The sequence below is a fragment of the Haliotis asinina genome, chromosome 4 (assembly GCF_037392515.1).
Source record: "Haliotis asinina isolate JCU_RB_2024 chromosome 4, JCU_Hal_asi_v2, whole genome shotgun sequence".
NCBI lineage: Eukaryota > Metazoa > Mollusca > Gastropoda > Lepetellida > Haliotidae > Haliotis > Haliotis asinina.
Window position 1 is genome coordinate 10,580,697 of NC_090283.1, and position 18,771 is coordinate 10,599,467.

General features: G+C 38.1%; 1 protein-coding gene across 3 annotated transcripts in view; it reads left to right on the plus strand.

Moving 5' to 3' along the window:
- Positions 1–4,361: 4,361 nt before the first annotated feature.
- The window catches only part of LOC137281258 (E3 ubiquitin-protein ligase TRIP12-like), a 78,547-nt gene continuing 64,137 nt past the window's right edge, over positions 4,362–18,771 (plus strand). For all 3 annotated transcript variants that reach the window (XM_067812405.1, XM_067812408.1, XM_067812406.1), the window contains exons 1-4: positions 4,362–4,488; positions 10,498–10,634; positions 12,300–13,082; positions 14,824–15,044. In XM_067812405.1, coding sequence (XP_067668506.1) covers positions 10,531–10,634; positions 12,300–13,082; positions 14,824–15,044 — 1,108 coding nt within the window. In that variant the 5' untranslated portion in view covers positions 4,362–4,488; positions 10,498–10,530. The remainder of the gene's footprint in view (positions 4,489–10,497; positions 10,635–12,299; positions 13,083–14,823; positions 15,045–18,771) is intronic.

Genomic DNA, 18,771 nt, shown 5'->3' on the forward strand with positions numbered 1-18,771 from the left:
GCGTTTATTGCTGTATGTAATGTCAAAACGGGATCGCTTTGCCAGAAACGTTCAGAAAAATGTCCGATTTTCTTAATCATATTTCGTGAATAGTTTGTTTCATGTTTTTTTTTTTTTTCAAGTTATATGACGGTGCTCTATAATGTCTGACCCACACAAACATGTGACTGACCTGACTGTCGATCTGTCAACTCGGATACGATAACATACATCACCCAAACAAGTGAGCCTAACCACCTAATCCGTCAGTCGCATGCATTGCTGAAGATCAGCTGTAGCACGACTGAAACAGTCCTCGTGCCTTCGCTGGAAATAAATATTCATCTGTGATATCTATGCGTGAATTCCTCTGCAGTCACATTTCAGATAGCATACCAAACTTCATTAAATAAAGTATATCGTACATTATTAAAAAGCATCTACATACACTCTCCTGCCCAATGCTGCTTTTTATGCTCCACGTAACAACGTGAGGGAACGCGATTATGCCTTGATTATGCAGAACACAAGTTTTGTGAACTGGTACTGTCAGTTGAAGGGAGATAATATTGTGACGACTGTCCACCAGCGAGTAAGGTTTGCTCAACAGTCGAAGGGAGATAACTGAATTACCCAGTGGTGTATGATAATGTGACAGCATTATACCGACTAGATTTTCAAAAGGATATAAATAACAAATGTTGTCACAAATTGGTATTTTAGTAGCATACAATGCATACAGAAAATGTTGAAGCGCACATAAAAGTATTTGCACAAGACAGCACCAAATTCCTCGGACCATTTGTATATAATCACACGCAAAAGATATTGTGATTCACGCAAAACGTATGCCCATGTTTGTGGATTTTAGCTCAGCTTTTAATACTATGCAGCGTCATTTGATGCTACTTAAACTGTCTAATGGGAGTAAATCCTCCTATTTCTCTCTGGATAAAGAACTTTTCAATCAACCGTCTGCTATATGGGCGAGTCAATTCGGCACACTCTAAAACACGTGCCTTAAACACAGTCGCTCCGCATGGATGTGTACTTTCCCCAGTCCTATTTACATTGTATACTAATGACGGCAGAGGTGATGTGTATCCAACCCTAACAGTAAAATTTGGCTGCATTTGTTATATTAGTAAGAAGCGACGATGATTCACATTACCACCAGTTTAAACAACAGGATATTTCTGTAATATGTGTCATGACAAGCTGGTTCTTAATACGAAGAAAACAAGGGAAGTGATTATAGACTGTAGAGGAAAGAAACGAACGTATGGACCTGTTCTGATATATTGCATCATCGAAGTTGTCCCTGAATACAAATATCTCAGCACCATCATTGATGAAAAGTTCAGTTTTACTACGAACATTGAGAGAATCTACAAGAAATGCCAACAAAGGCTGTACATTTTACGGAAACTCAATTCTTTTAATGCCATTTCTTTCACACAAAACAAAATAAAACGTTCTTTGTTTTAACATACAACTCTGAAAAATAAAACAAATTGTCAAAAATCATTAATCAAGCCAGTAAGTTATCAGGAGTCTCCTTGTCCTTGGAGAATCTAACTCTTTCAGGCACACGGTATGTTGAAAAAATAGCTTCCAAAATTGATTACGACCTCATGCATTTTCTACATAACTAATATATACTCCTACCTTCCGGACGCAGCTTCCAAACATGACTTTTCAGTACTACCAACCAGCATTGCTATTTTAAACCAGTAACTTTATTCCAACTTTTAATCAGCTTTATTCTCATTCGTCAACCTCAAGTTTTACGCCCCGTGTTTATTATCCTCTGTATTTTTAATTAGCAGTTGTAGCATTCATTTAAATCAATGTCGTTTTGTTCACTCTTCTTTCATAACCTGTTTTGAATGTTAATTTTTTTCTTTATATTTGTTTAAATTATACATCACTTACAAAAAACACTCTCTCACCCAACTGTACATTTGTTGTATTTGAATGCAATACTTGTTATGTGTATCATGTCATAGTCCCCTTGTGCAAGCATTGTGTTGTATAGTGATTTTCACAATGTTACATATGCTGTCTGTTTGTTGGTCTTTAAACCACAGCAGCTGATGTTTCAACCAAGAATACAACATTCGCCCAAACGCAACATGGTCCCGATAACAACACAGCTGTCCGAAAACTTTATACGTTTTGTAAAACTTGAAAAACGAAATTTAGGGAAATTGGACCAAATGCGCCTGCATGTTTGTGACATAATGCCGACGATGGATAGAGCTGACGTGCAGTAACCAAAACAGCTACAAAAATGCCAAGACCAAGGGTAGTGAGACAGGGCGATGCAGATAAAAATAGTACGCTAATTACTTGAGCCATGATTGTCACCCCTATTCAATGAATGGCTTGGTCCACACTTTCACAATTGTGGAGAACACAGGACTGTGTAGACATCAATGTCAAACATCAGTGGAGCAATCAAAATAATGGACACAGGTTTCTTTAAACATATCTACTTCCAACGTGGAAGCGGATTGGTAAATAAGCAAAATGCCATTTATTAAAAGAAGAATTACTTACACCGCGGTATACCGTTTCACCCTTATTGGTATTGCTGGTATACGAACCTGCAACCCCTTCCGTTGAATGGCCTTGGCCCGTTTACACCGTCATCGCAGACGACGTCAATTGTACGTCGGAGGCAGAGGGAGTGCTCCTACAGAGGAGATGAGTTGCATTATTATGTCTCATCGGAACTATATCAGCCACACAGAGACCAAGTATGCGTTCGGGGGCGTAGCTACCATATGTAAAGAGACCAAGTATGCATTCGGGGGCGTAGCTACCATATGTAAAGAGACCAAGTATGCATTCGGGGGCGTAGGTACCACATTTAAAGAGACCAAGTATGCATTCGGGGGCGTAGGTACCATATGTAAAGGGACAAAGTATGCATTTGGGTCCGTAGCTATCATTTGTAAAGAGACCAAGTATGCATTCGGGGGCGAGGCTACCATATGTAAAGAGACCAAATATGCTTTCGGGGACGTAGCTACCAGATGTAATAAGACCAAGTATACATTCGGGGACGCAGCTATCATATGTAAATAGTCTGGGCTTAACCAGATTCAGATTTGGTTCAGTACCTCAAAGAAATCACCTATATTAATTAGGGCTGAAACAAATCCGCTGTCGGGTGAGTGAGTGAGTATGGTTTTACGTCGCTTTTATCAATATTCCAGCAATATCACAACGGGGGGACGCCAGAAATGGGCTTCACACATTGTACCCATAGGGGGAATCGAACTCGGGACGTCGGCGTGACGGGCAAACGCTTAAGCCACTAGGCTACCCTATCGCCCAGCTTCACATAAGATGCTTGAGACAAGAGCACGTCACTCCATACAATGGTTTCTTTCTCATACTCTGCGTCAGACTACACTGGAATATTCCGGAATGGACACAGAAATGTACACAACAGTTCAGTCTCTCTGTGTCGATAACCAACACATCCCCTTAGTTGCCTCTTACTCATGTATTTTGTGTCGATTCTATTGTGATCGCCTATGGCGCTGCAGTTGTCTGTCCTGAGCTGCGTCATCATTAAATACGTTAGAGATGTGTCCTGTGATATTTTCAGATTTTAATGTAATAATTCATATCTAAATTATTTATGTTAGACATGCTAGAAATATTGGAACATTGGCATAATGTTTCGATGTAGTAACTATACATTATTTCTTATTGTAAATACATCATGGTATAACTTATGTAAGTACATTGTGTTATCTCAAAATAAGTACGTCAATAACAATGTGATATTAGGTTATATTAGGTAATATGAACGCAATACTAATATGTAAGTATCTTAAAAGGGGTCAGACAGCTACTTGTTGCCTTTCTTACTTTAACGGCAGATTCCACACACCTTAACACCTCTCCTTTTCTTAAATGACAACAAAAAGCGGTTTAAAACCTAATGTTTGTGGTCCACCTATGGTTTTCGAAAACATGTTTATACATGCAAATGCTACACAGACTGGTCTGTCATAAGAGCCGATCTTACAGATTGTCTCATACAGATGATCGTTTTTCCGTGGTGAAGTTGTATGACTATGTCTAATAACAATGGATAGACTGGGATGGTTTCGACGTCAAAACCTAAACAATAACACGTGACACGGACACAGTTTATTTATGTCAAGGGCTATTTTTAGCACAACAACCCCGTTACGATTCCTAAGCGGGTCAGTGAACTTTCGCTTCTTTAGAACCAGTGTGTTATACTTGCTTTTTCTTGATTGACTTACAAGTTTGCAGCAGGCTATTTTCACCGTTTAAACCTTTCTTGGTTGAAAAATTAGAAATTAATTTGGAAGTGTTTCAAACCGGAAGTAGTTATATGCGTGCGCAGGTGTTACCAGATCATCTGTGTACGTCTAGTTTGCAAATTCGATGAAGTAGCAAGGAGAAATTCCAGATTTTCCAGTATTGCTTTATCTTATCATATCTACAGATAGTAACATAGTATGTATACACATTTATCTTGACAATTTGTGCCAAATGTGTGTCGAAAACTGTCTTTGTTTTCAGAAAACTGCACTTTTGTGCTCGTACTTCTGCTCGTCATTAGATTTATTCGCCAGGCTATCGTCTTTGTGTCGTCAGATTATCAGATCAAAGATGAAACTAACACTCTTGATTTGAATTTTTTTAAATATTTAACATTTTATGAACTCATATGTTTCATTTCGTACACTGATATGTGTCTCGAAAAGCGAATTATTTGAGACAAAATTCGTGTTTATTGGGAACGCTAAACCATCATGGCTGACGACCAGCTGACGCTAGATGTGATCATTTCATATGGAACACATTGTCATATTTTGCAAAGTATAACGTGCACTTGCAGTCATATATATGTGGTTAGTTCACCTGAGATTGTGTCTATGCCTGGCAATGACAAATGCATTGTTAAGAAATGTCTGGTATGAAATGTACATTATTTATGCAAGACAACTAAGTCACTTGAATCTTTTTGAGAAAGGAAGTAGCCAAGCTAGCTGGTCAGGATGACTTTTTCCAAGTCCCCTTCATTTATTGAATGGTAGATTGTCACAGGTGGATTTGTGTTTCAAATTCATGTTTAGGTTACAGGGAAGGTTACTTTTACCTATATAATTCTCACCTATAATATGTAGAGCGTATCAATTGTGGAACTTTATATTCCAAGTTGTGTTCAAATACAGTTGTTCAAGTAATCCTGCATATGGTTTAATCTTAAATTTCATGTGGCACTGTTTCACAAATGCTAGGTATTATTAAGCATGTATTCAAGTTCATTCTGAATATCATGGAGTTGATCTGATGACTGTACTTATGTTGTCCTTGCTCTCTTGCTGCCAGCTTAAAACTGGAATATTGCAGAGTGCAGTGTTAACAAACTTACTGCCATCTGTTCTATATGCACTGCTCTGTGTAAGACTTTGCCTTACGGGTTTCATATTTTATGATAAGTTTTGTTTTCTCCTTCCATAGCTTCAAGTAGAACATTGGACCCGTGAAGATCTGTGGTAGAATAGAACCTCAGCAATCTATGCTTGCCATAAAAGGCAACTATGCTTGTCATAAGAGGCATCTACCAGGACTGGATAGTCATGCTTGCTGACTTAGTTCACACCTGGCATCAGTTCCCAACGTGATACTCATGCTGTTAATCAGTGGATTGACTTGATTATTCACAGACCGCTGCCAAATAGCTGTAATATTGTTGAGTTTGGCATAAAACTAAATTCACTCACTCACTCAAGTAAACATTGCATTAGAATCAGATTGTTCTAAACATTGAAAACTAAACTGTCAAGCTTGTGGTTTTAGTCTTGGAGGGTGGTGCATGTTGTCACGTGTGCAAAGTTAATATTTTCTAGGACTATAGAGGGGAGTGATGAAATAAGTATGCAAGCAAATTGCAGTATGAACATATGGCAGGACAATTATTGACAGCTTGTTTTTCTCAGCCCCTAAACAAATAATAATATGACAAGTAATGTAGACATGATAGTAAATTACAGAAAATGGGAAACTTTACTGTCCTATTATGAAAGAAACTGATTATGACAAAGGTAAAGTTGTTGCAATATAGGGACAGTCTTGAACTGGTTGACAGGAACATAAATAAGAGTGTGAATACAGATAAAATCTAGCCTGCCATGCAACTGACTTTGATTCGATGGTAGATCCTTTACTGGCCCCACTGCCCTTTACTGACCATCAGCTGGTCGACCAACAGTCAATAGCATATGTTCTTTCAGTTTCGGAAAATTTATTTTTGTCATTGTACACTGTAGGAAATTGTTTAGTTTTCATTATTTTGTGAAAGGGGCAGAAAAATATGCCCAGGATTTCAAATTTGGTAATTTTATAGAAGCTAGTGTGAAATGTTGAAACATTTTGAAAATATGTCTGGATGGTATTTGCCCCAAGTCTATCACTGTCAGTTGATTTCATAAAGGTTGGATATCCAAAATGTTGTTTGAACCAACTGTCAAATGGTATATTGCCATTTAAGGTTATTTCTAAGTGTATGTTTTAGGGGAAGACTGGCAAAATATGCTGATTTGGTCAAAGTAGTGGGTTATGCAGGGTTTGTGAATGCAGAGCTGAAGATAATTTTTCAACATGAGGAGCATGTACGTCTTATCTTTTCAATATATGAGTAGTAGAAAAAGTTAAGAGTACTTTCAGTGTGCTGAATGGAATTTAATGGCGTGTAAGTAATCTTGTGCTTTGTTTCTTATATGCACCACAACATTGCTACTCTTGTGTGAAGAGGTTGGTCAACAATATAGCAATACTTTTTCAGATAAATACGCTCGTAAATGATTCTACACCATTTCTGTGGTGCATATCTGTTGTGTATTCTGATTGTTTACCTACTGTAGCATGCATATTTTTTATCCGTACATACGCCATTACGGTCCGTTATCTGGAGCTCTGTGAATGCTGGAAGAGAACATCAGCACATAAGTGTAGTTTGGTATGTCACTCATCGGTACAAATGCCTTAGTGTAGCAGATATTAAAGGTGTTTAACAGGTATATCATGCCTTTAACACTGATACAATATTTTTCTTAGGAATTTCAGACAGAACATCCACTTGACGTCACACTTGACTGCTTTTATTAAACAAAGGGTTTATATATTCTGAAACCAATCAAATGTTAGCTGTTTAGGAAGGTTCATCTTCATATCTAAATTCTTGATACAGCAGTTTTGATTTTAACAATTTTGCCATTTTTATAAAAGTGCAACTTTAGCTGATGCCTGTTAAATACTTGTTACAGATCAACATGACATACTTCCCCAGATACCATGATTTTTAATGAACAGGCCCAAGTGACAGTCGAGGTAGAAAAAAAATCATGCTAATCATGTTCATATATATGTTGTTACAGAATTCTTAGCAGTCGTCAGTAATCTCATCAAAAACGAATGGAAATTCACAGACCAGGAGTAATACTTGCTGCAAGGAAACCATACAAATAGTTGCTAGAATGTGGCGGTTTAAATAATGATATTTTAACCACTTTTGCTGATATATATTATGAAGAGTGTTCCAGTACATAGCATGCTTAGAGGCAGGTTTTAACAGACTTCACACTTTGAAAAAATAAAGTTGGACACATATGTTGAGGAGGTTGTTACTAGCATGAAATAACATGTCAGTAATTCCAACTGTGGTCAATATGGCCATAATAACAATGGTTTGTCTTGAATGGAAATGCTAGTTGTTTATTAATGTGTTATTTGGAAGGGAAGTCACCAGTTTAGACTACTGCTACTGCCACCACCACTACCACCTAACTTATGAAAGCTTCTTTCTGATTGAGTGAGTGAGTGAGTGAGTGAGTTAAGGTTCATAAAGCATGGGCTTTAAGGGGATAATAGTGTCTTACAGTACTTCAACTCCCTATGAGGATTCTTGTTGTCTGATGTTGACTTCCTGTTAGTCATCTCCATGTTCAGTCAAAGTTCATAAATAGTCATTCTGATGTGACCTGTATGTCATAAAAACTTTCAGTGGAAATCTTTTAAAACATTTTTGGGTGCAGGGTGCCCCCCCCCCCCCCTTTCCTTATCTAAGGCACATTAATAAATGAGGACAGCCAGAGGTTTGCTCTTAGTTCAGTGCAAATGTGCATCATAACCTGAACGTTGGCAATTTCAGATTTGCTTTATTTTTTATTGTTGTAATTGCAGTGATGGTTGGGCAAAATGGGGTAGGGGTGGGGATAATGTACACTCATGGAAACTAATAAGGGAACACATGAAGGTCCAAGTCTTCCTTTATTTATTTCCAGAATTTCACCTATAACAGTACAATACAAAGCTTGTGAAGCAACCTGGAAAAGAATAAAGGGACACTTGTACTTTCAGGTGTTCCCATATTTGTTTCCAATAGTATAGCTGGGGACAGATCCTGATCTGTACTTGTACATATCCTGAAACAAAAATAACCAAGAAAGTCCACGCAAGTCTAGAAAATGTGGCAAGTCTAGATTTCCACAGCTTCAGAAAATGAAAAAAAAATCTCAGGGCTCCTTTTTATTTCATTTTAGTTTCTTTCACTTTGAACATTTTTCAGTATATGTTCATTTCAGAGACAAATTGTTAATCTATTCATTTTCTAGAACCTTGTCTATTTTTCTGCCAAAATGTCTAGAAGATGCATTGCAAATTTGGCACTGGCGAAAGAAAGTCCTTTTGTAAGTTGAAAAAATCATTGAAATGTACTATTGTTAATGTTCTCAAGCAGAATCTCCTCCGCATGCGTTGTGGACATATATATTTATGGTTTAAATATGCTGATTAGGGAAACAAGTGTGTAGGTCAGTGACTGTAGGTACATAGCTGCCACTAGAGGAACATATTTTGAAAGCCTCAGGAACATTTTACTGTTGATCAAAGGCAGCATTGAAAATCATGGGTGAATATGGGGCTTACTCTAAATATGGTAAAGCAATTATCAGATGCACTTTCAGATTAGGGTGTGGTTTGTTCTGCTGCCTAGCAACCATAGCCAGCTTGGCATCAAGTCCATGTTTTTCACTAACAGCAGCATCACATAATGAAAACTAATGATCTCATTATAATGATCATATGATTTTATTTCTTGCTGTCCTATGTGAATTTATCATTATGACAAACAAATTTATCATTATGACAAACAATTCCATCATGGAAATCATTATTTAATGCCTTTATAAAAAATCACATCTGGTCTGATTTCTTTGTCATTCTAATTGGAGAAAGTTTTTAAAGAGAGGCAATATGCATTCACAGTGAATTTAATCATTTAAGCATATAGTTTGATCATTGATGATGGCATAAGTTTCATAATACAGCACATTCTGAAATTTCTGAAAATAGTAGATCACTGAGAGGTAGGTAGTTATAGGACCATGTTAAGCAATTTCAAAGGCTTCAGTTTTGCCCCACATGTTTGCTATCTCCTATTGCATGTGATTTGTATGGCATAATGATTTGCCACCATTCACCTGAAATGAAATGGTTGAGATTCTTCACTCAATCCCATTACTCACCTACTATGTAGAGAAGACATTTGGGTAGCCAACTGGTTAAAGTGTTTGCTCGTCATGTCCCAAGTTTAATTCCCCACATGGGTGTAAAGAGTGAAGCCCAGTTCATTGTGACCTTTCAAGTAATGTTTTTTTAAAAAATACTCCAAAATGTCTTTGATTTAATTGGAATTTCAAAACAATGAATTAAAATTTGTTGTCCAATATTTTTGTCATATTAGGCCTCAGACATAATGTAATACTCTGGAACTATTAGAACTAGGTGTTTCTGAATATCACCTCATGACACGTTAATACCTAGAAACCAGAGAAACCTCTTAAAGAGACATTTAGAATTTGGAGCAGGAATGATGGATAGCAATGTATCCTTCCTTACAAGTGATCACTTGCTTTGTAATGGTGTCAGAACCCACACAGAAATGTTGCTCTCACTGTAACAGTCATCCTCGATATCTCCAGGGTATACGTTCCGATAAGTCTCCACTATACCCTGGATGCATCTACGGCTTGGTCCACAAATTTTATTACCTCCCTTAACTGGCTCGCATGTGTATGTGTGTGTGTGCACGCGCGCACGCGCACACACACACACACACACACACACACACACACAGAGGGTATAGTTGAGACTTATCAGAACGTATACCCTGGAGATATGAAGGATGTGTAACAGTGTAATAAAGAAGTTGTTCATACATTTATTGTTATCCTTTCTTAGAGAGCAAAGCATGCAATTCATGCTAAAATCTCTCTAATGACAAGTTTTGTTGACTAAAAACTCATTGCTGAATTCATTCGTGAAGTACAGAAGGTCATTACTATATGTGACTTATAAGAAAGTTTCTAAAGCTTATGATATTTCTCTTTAGGCTCATTTAAGTATTAAGCTGGCTCACCTTTTAGGGCAGTTATTCATGTTGTATTGATTGCTTTGTAGATTCTGGCATGAGCCAGATTACGGTTGCCGCCTATGGCCGACCAACCTGAGTTCCAGCCCGGGGGGTCACGTCGACGAACACATCGTCACAGTGGGGCTGAGCCACGCACAACAGACACTCTGACAAAACTGCTGAGGTAAGAACTTTTTGTTTTAGAACACCATGTATTTCACAAGGGCTTGCTTGTGGTTGGATGTACAGGTTACATGATGTAAATGTGGTGTCAGCTTTTGATAATACAGTTACATGTGATGATTGAGACTTCTCAATAATTTCATTGCAGCACAATCTAATGAAAGGTATGATATGCCTCTTACACATGTTTGGGGTGGCTGTGTAGTTGAAGGATTCGCTCACCATGCCAGAAATCCATTTCGATTCTCCATGTGCTGACAAAGTATCCAGCACACTTCTGGGGATTTCACCAATGATATTTGTGGAATATTGTGCAAAACCATCTGTGGACATTTTCTGATACATGATTGGATGACAATGAAGGTCAAGGTTACTTGAGAGGGAAGAAGATGTGAGTTAAAAACATCAGGCAAGGTTACATGTTTTAAGACACATGACTTTAATTAAGCAATACTTTTCTTACAATACTTACTGAACAGGTATATACCTCCTTCGCATAGCTGTGTTTTTGAATAAAGATCTATGTTGTAACAAGCAAATTTAGATTGTTGTTAAAGGTTTGGGCTAGCACTGGGTACTTAGAAAGATTACTTACATAATGGGAACCTGTGAAGTTCTGGGTTAGAATATTGGCCTTCAGCAACCCATGCTTGGTGTAAAAGAGGTGATTCACAGGTGGTTAGGCTCACTGTCTTGTTTAACCCACCCATCATCGGTTCCCAAATTGTGCAGATTGATACTCATGCTGTTTACCGCTGGATTGTCTGGTCCAGACTTGATTATTTACAGACTGCTGCCATATAGCTGGAATATTGCTGAGTGCCACTTAAAACTGAACTCACTCACTTGAGTAAAGTAAAGATGTATATGTAAGACACAGTGTTCATGATCTTTTGAGTTTAGTCAACCTTTGGACATCAGCATTATTCTGTTCAGGTAACAATAAGAAAACAAGGCTGGAATTTCAGAATTTTTTATGTTTAATTCATGAAAATTCAAAGTATCTTCCTGTCAGCCTGGATTAATTTTAAATATGCAAGTTAACGTTACTTGTGGATCATGATTGAGTCAAATGTCAAGGTTACGGACTCATTAAATGTCTTGTAAATAGTTTCATGGGGAAATTCTTGCATGTATGGTTTGGAAACATCACTTTGCAAATGGATATGTTCTTTTACATGTTGTATGTATATGGAAGGCTTAACTTGAATATTTATGACCCGAATTCAATGAAACAAGTGTTGAAGAACATTTACAGGCTTGCTGAAGATAATACTCGAAAGATGTATTATCAGAAGATGCAAAAGATAAAATATCTTCTTGACATTTGGACATTATCTAGGACTTGTTCTTGATGGAGACCCAATATTTTAAAGAGAATGTAACTCCCAAATGTCTTTGGTGCTGCAAGTCATTATGCAGAGTCACAGGCCAGAAATTCATTGCTGTAACTTTGAATCACTGATCACCTTGATTGTTTGAGCTTGTATGTGGTCATATGTGTGGTCATGGGTTTCTCCATGGTGTTAAACATCAGAAATTTGCCTGCCTTCCCTTATTAGGCTCAAAAGCCCTGCCATAAAGTGGAATACTGTTAAGAGCATTGTTATTACGTTAACCCAAACCAAATTACTCATTAGTAATCTTGCTATGATTTTTATTGCAGTGGGGCTGAAGACCCAGCACCCACATCATCTGCAGTACCACCCTGCATTCTCAGTACGAAACAATTGGCCAAGTCAAAAACAGAAACAAAAAAGCCTAAGAAAAGACAGAGCTCTGGGGAGTCCATTGATTCAGAACCTAAAGTCAAAACAAAGAAGTCATTTCATCACAAGTCAGACAGCAGTCGGAAGCTTTCTCCACACAAGACTCACAAAGTCTTCAAGAATAACAAAGTCGCTTCAAAAGCTGTTCCTGATACTTCCAGCATCCCTTTGGCCGATACAAGTGACCCTGCTTCAGGGTCTCACATAATAGCAGATACTGTCACCATACCTTTACTGCCAGGAAGTCCGTCCAGATTCAGTCCAATCAAGAGTAAGTTGAGATCCAACATCAGAGCTACACTGAGTGAAGGTATCTCCTACTTCTCACGGAGACGATCATCAGTCAAAGGAAAAAGCAAAAGCAAAAAGATCAAGAGTGCAAGAAGATCTGAAACAATCACTTCAGAAGACAAAGCTGAATCTGATCCAAAACCAGAAGTACAGCTTGCTACCACGTCAAGATCGGAGGCCGAATCGGATCTACCACCCAAACGACAGTGCCTCAGGTCATCCATACCAGAAGCAGAATCTTCCATTACTCTGAAGGTTTCAACCCTAACTTCTAGAGGTGAACAGCCAACTGCTGAAAACCTCACGACTAAAGCACCTGCTGGTGAGAGTAGTAGTAAACACAAGAGGGGTTCAAGAGGCAAGAAAACGGGATCCTGTGCTAGTAGCAGGTATGAGACTAATTGAAAATACTGTTAATCGTTACGATCTATGTATAACCATGTGGTTGACTTGCACATCGACTTATCTGCTGTTGACAGTCTGGATGCTGTCATGCAAAGAAACCTTCCACTATGACAGTCATAAGTCTGTGTAAATATGCAGGAGCTACAATGCTACCATTGCACTGTATACTGAATCACCAAGGTGGTTTGTGTGTGAGATGGCCTTTTGAGTGATGGACTTCAGCAATCATGATTTTCTTTCAGATGAATTTGTATTATCTCCTCCAATAACTTGAACTACTTGAATTGTTTTCAAATTTGGGGATCACCTTCAATATCTGTATGAGAGATGCAGTGCAAAGTTTAGTTATGATATTTTTAAGGAATGTATTAATGTATAAATTTCTTTTGAACTCTTAAAAATTCCTGTGACAAATTTGTTCAACAAGTAATTTAAAGACTTTTTTATGGATTGTTTTCAAATTTGGGAAACAACGTCTATGTCTATGGGATGAATGTCCAAAATTATTGTTTAAGAATTGTTTAAAGGGCCAAAACATCACAATTTGGTCAAAATGTCCCCCAGTTTGTTTTGGATAGGAACATAACTGAGATGTTTTCATAACATGTCTCTGAAGTGGTGTCAGAATGTGATTAGTACAGTTGTATAGAGGATATTTCTAACGCTACCTACAGAAATGTATTTGATATCAGAAATTATTCATCCAACCTGCTCGTATTAACTCTTCAGTAAGTCATGAAATGGTCATGGTCACTAGATGTAAAATTGGGGAAACTGGTTTCATGTAGTGCACTATTGTTAACTTCCCTCTTTGAATATTACATTTGACATGAACTAACTCTTGGATGGGGCCCTGCTTTGAAAAATATGTCAAAGGCTAGTACAGTCGAACCTCATTTACTCGGACCCCACATATCTGGAAACCCTGCCTTCCAGACGATTTTTATGTGAAACAAAACTTATGTTCATTAATTATACTCCTTAACCAGACCCCGCGCTTCCAGACCTGGACTGCGAATTTTCAAACCATTCCCATACATTTCCATTGAAAAATGATCCAGTTATCCGGACAGAAAGATCTGTGCAACGTGCATGTGTATGTGTCACGTCAATACCGTTTACCGCACGACTATGTGATTTCATTCTTAATCTATCAGAAGGCATTTGGTGTGAATTGATTAATTAGCCATCAAAACACTAGTGACGCGTACGTCACTATATCACGTTGATATATGTACGTGAAAATTTGTTTGCTTTCGCTTAATTTTCACGTTTTGCTTGTTTGATCCAGTTAACCAGACGTCTCGCTATTCGGACTATTTTCGACTGAAACCAAAAAGTCCAGATAAACGGGGTTCGACTGTACTGCGCTTTATGTGAAAACATGTTTATACCAGGCATGGGTACTGTAGCACGGGTGCCTCTTGACATTCTAGAGATACTATTTTGCAAAGTATCTTTCAAGGTCTTGTTTGAAGTAGTTGTGAAACATGTCTGTTTTGACAGTTGCTGTTCATACCCATCACGTTCCTTGAACTTGAGTAAGCGTTCAGTCTTTAAAAATGGCTTGATAATTGTCAAGGATAGGTATTATTTTTTCAAACTGACAGTGACTGGTGGTGATAGGATTGGTTCTGTGTTGGCATACACTAGAAATGTTTTCCTTCAACGTGTAATGTAAAACTTTGGAATGAACCGATTTATGTTGAATATGACATTTTGTAGTGGGCGGCGTTCCTCTGCGTGGGCTCGGCGTCAAGGAGTCAATCCGCCTACCGGGTGCCGCAGCAGTGGTTCGGGATCTGCCCGGGAGCGATCAGGGAGTGGAAAACCGCCATCATCAAGCCTGATGTCTGGACAGGACGCCCCTGCCAACAATGCTGCAGGGGGGACAGGTCAGCGAGAATCTGACGGCGCACAAGGAGCCACGCCCACAGGGGCTGCAAGTAAGTGTATATTTTATTTGCTATCAAAGTATAACATTTCCTTTGGACCCACAATAGTCATTGAAAACATAACGTAATTCTTTGCCTCGAAAACTGAGGTTGTATCAAAATTTCAAATATCAGTTTCTTTGCTTATAATGAGAGAAACCATGGCCTCATCATTACTTACTGAAACATCACATTCCTGAAATTTCTTCCTGTAACAAGGCATTTCCTGTTCACAAGGGCATAACACATTTTCACTTTTTAGCATGTGACCATTGGTCTTTGAACGCAGCCTCAAAGCATGCATCAAGAATTTCTGAAACATCAATATCTTTCCCAAATATGGGAAAAAGGGAGTTAGAAAGCAGCCAGTTAGGGACATAGGCTGGTTCAACTCTTGGTCCATACAGCTAGCTTAGCGCTTTTAGTTTTAACTAAGAGGCCTGTCAGACTTTCTTTCATACATTTTCTTGCATGCAGCTACTCATGTGGGCACCTCAAGACTTTCCTATGGTTAACTGACCAAATGCTCTGCCAAGTTATCTTTCTAAGCCCTACTCTTTACACTGAACCTTGCCAATACTTCGTTGACACCAGGAACTGTTCAAGCTGTCATTATAGCTTGTTTGAATCTTTGGCAACGATGGTTAGACAGCCTTTTAATTATGCACTGACAGCCTTTTTTTAAGAATATCTCCACCAGCACCATGTAGTGTTCCTGTACACCTTAAACTGCTGTGTAACTTTGCACTTGGGTGTTACAGTTTCAAGCATTCCAATGGCTTGCCATCTTTCATTTTCATTTAGCCATGGCATAGAGAAATGCAAGCAGATTCTTTCAAATTTTCTTTTTCAAATCTGTTGACATCCAAACAATGATGTATGTCATAATGATTTTAGGTTTAGAGACACACTTTTAAAAGGGATTGTTTTTTGCCATTTTTTCCCCATTGCTTTCTTGAAAACATGAAAAACCCATGCAAAACAAAAACTACTGAGCGGGCACCTGTTTGGGTTATTTATTAAGTGTATGATTACATTCATTACCATGCTGTGCCATGCACAGACTGCTGTCCCTTCAATCTCAGCCATGGTGTATTGTATAGTTATACCATGGTTTTGAAGTAATTGAACTGCCTTCGACAGCAACTCTCTGATTGGCTCTTTGCAATTTTAGCCACACCTACATTTAAGAAACGTAACTGTCTCAAATGGATGTAAACATCCACAAAGAACACCAGCATATGCTACTCTTTTTATAAAACTAATAGAGATAAATCCGTCTAACACAGAAGATTCAGTTTCCTTTACATTGGCAGCTGGTGAGAGAGCAATGTCATCAGGTGCATCATCCCAGAGTTAAGCACTTTCAGTTTCATCACATCCGTAGCTAGACATGGCTATCTCAAACATAATAATTTTAAATTCAAACATCAGATTTCAAAATTGACTGCAGAATGTGGGCATTGTACAAGCAAATACACCACAGCGTGGTCACTGGAGATTCTTCAGTGAATTGTTGAGGGCATAACCACTAGTATAACACTACTTAAAATGTGTCGAAAAAATTTCTCAATTATAATCAGCAAGTTTGTTGGTCATCCTAACTTTCGCCTTCGAGTATATGTCAAACACAAATGAAGATATTATTTTGAACATGCTCTGTCTCATGTAGACATTGGTAAGATAAATATGTTGCTAAAGTAGAGCATTCTTTTGCGTGACGTTTCCTTCTTAAAGATCACATATATTCTAGGGTTTACAAATGCATAAATCACTCATTGACATCATTATAAATGAAACCCTGTCATTAAAACTGCTCATTTCGATCTTTAATTACCTACCCGTGAAGGTCCCGGGTTAGAATAGGCTTTCAGCAACCCATGCTTGCCATAAAAGGTGACTATGCTTGTCGTAAGAGGCGACTAACGGGATCGGGTGGTCAGACTAGCTGACTTGGTTGACACATGTCATCGGTTCCCCATTGCGCAGATCGATGCTCATGTTGTTGATCACTGGATTGTCTGGTCCAGACTCGATTATTTACAGACCGTCGCCATATAGCTGGAATATTGCTAAGTGCGACGTAAAACTAAAGTCACTCACTCACTCACTCACTCACTTTAATTACCTTAAATCGACCTTTCAACCTTTCAAAACGAAATTTCAACCAATCAGAACGGCACGTCTCCGTGACGTAATAGTAGGTATAGATATGAGGTCCATGCAGGTCTATCTACATTTTAGGGGTTAAACTATTTCGTTTACAGGTTTGTACAAACCTGAAATCGTGACAGCAGTTGTAAAAAATGAAAGCTATATTTTCTCTCAATCCACTATCATTTAGTTTTGTCTCCTGCTTTGCCTAGTTTCCAAGTTAGAACCCTTGTTTTCATAGATGACCTTGCTTCCGAGGAAGAAAGGGTTATATTCATGCAAAATCCTTTTGGTCAGCAGTGTGTAAAAGCAGTCTTGATTTTATAAACTCCTGGAAGTATGGTAGGGGGCGAACCTTCCGATTTAGTATATACCACAGGTTTCCACAACGCTCGCTTCACACACACAAACAACCAATGTAAGCACAAACTACGGTGTCTGGTGGAAATTTGTGCATATTGACACAATTACCTGATACCAAGGAGCAACTGACGGCAGCACAACAGTTTGGCATGTCTTTGGTGATGTCGAGAAATCAGAAAATGATGAGCTTCCTACATATTTTCTATACAACTAACTGAAAATCGTTCCTTCTATGATGTCACTGTAGGGCTCTGGCGACAGACAGAGTTACGTATCCTGTCTGTGGTTTCGTTTGCGGGCGAGAGAGAAGCAGACAGCTTTTTAGCAACTTTTAAGTGCTTGGTATTAATTAACCACAAGTTTTTTTTTTTAAAAAAAATGGTGTTCTGTTTATGACTAACCAGAAGCCTTTCATATACAGTGGTAAAAAGAGTACCAAAAAACTGACTGTATTTGTTCTTTAAATCAAAGCAGCATCCAAACATGTCAACTGAAACAATCAACTCACTATAGTTCTGTTTTATTTTCATCAGAGAACGCAATAAAAAATTCATTTTGAACAGATGTCTATCCTAAGTTCTCCATATATGTTTTGCCAGCATATTGATGATATCTTTTTCATATTCAGTAGACAATGACTTCCAATAACAGCAATTAAGGCTGTTATATGTGTTATTGTCTAAACTGTGTCATGTGGAACTGGAGTGTTTTGATTGATAGCAGAGTATCAGAGTTACTTCCCTTTGACCATTGCATATATTGATTGGCTTCAAGATCCCTTTGTATGATGCATGGACACAAAACAGTTTGTTTCACAGGCAGTAGGAGTTCAGGAGATAAATATATCAAGTGAGTTATGTGCAAAATTAAGAATACAAGACTGACAATGTCAGCGTAGAAGCTATAATAACCAATAGCATTACAGGTATCACCAGAAGGCCAAGTGAAGCAGTGAAAGTCTGCAAAATACATGTGTTCCTAGTGAACTCAAAAACAGCTAATCGAACAGTTTTTAATGTCATCTGCACTGAATGCACCATATTATGATGGCATTTGATTGTTAGTGATATGGCTTCTCAGTGGTGAGTGGTAGCAGGTAGTATTTTTTCCTGTTATTGTTTTCCTGTTATTGTTTTCCCATCATTAACCAATGAAATATAAGTATTTTACATGAAGTAAGATAAGTAGTTACCAAACTTTGACTCTTGACAGCAAGTACCTT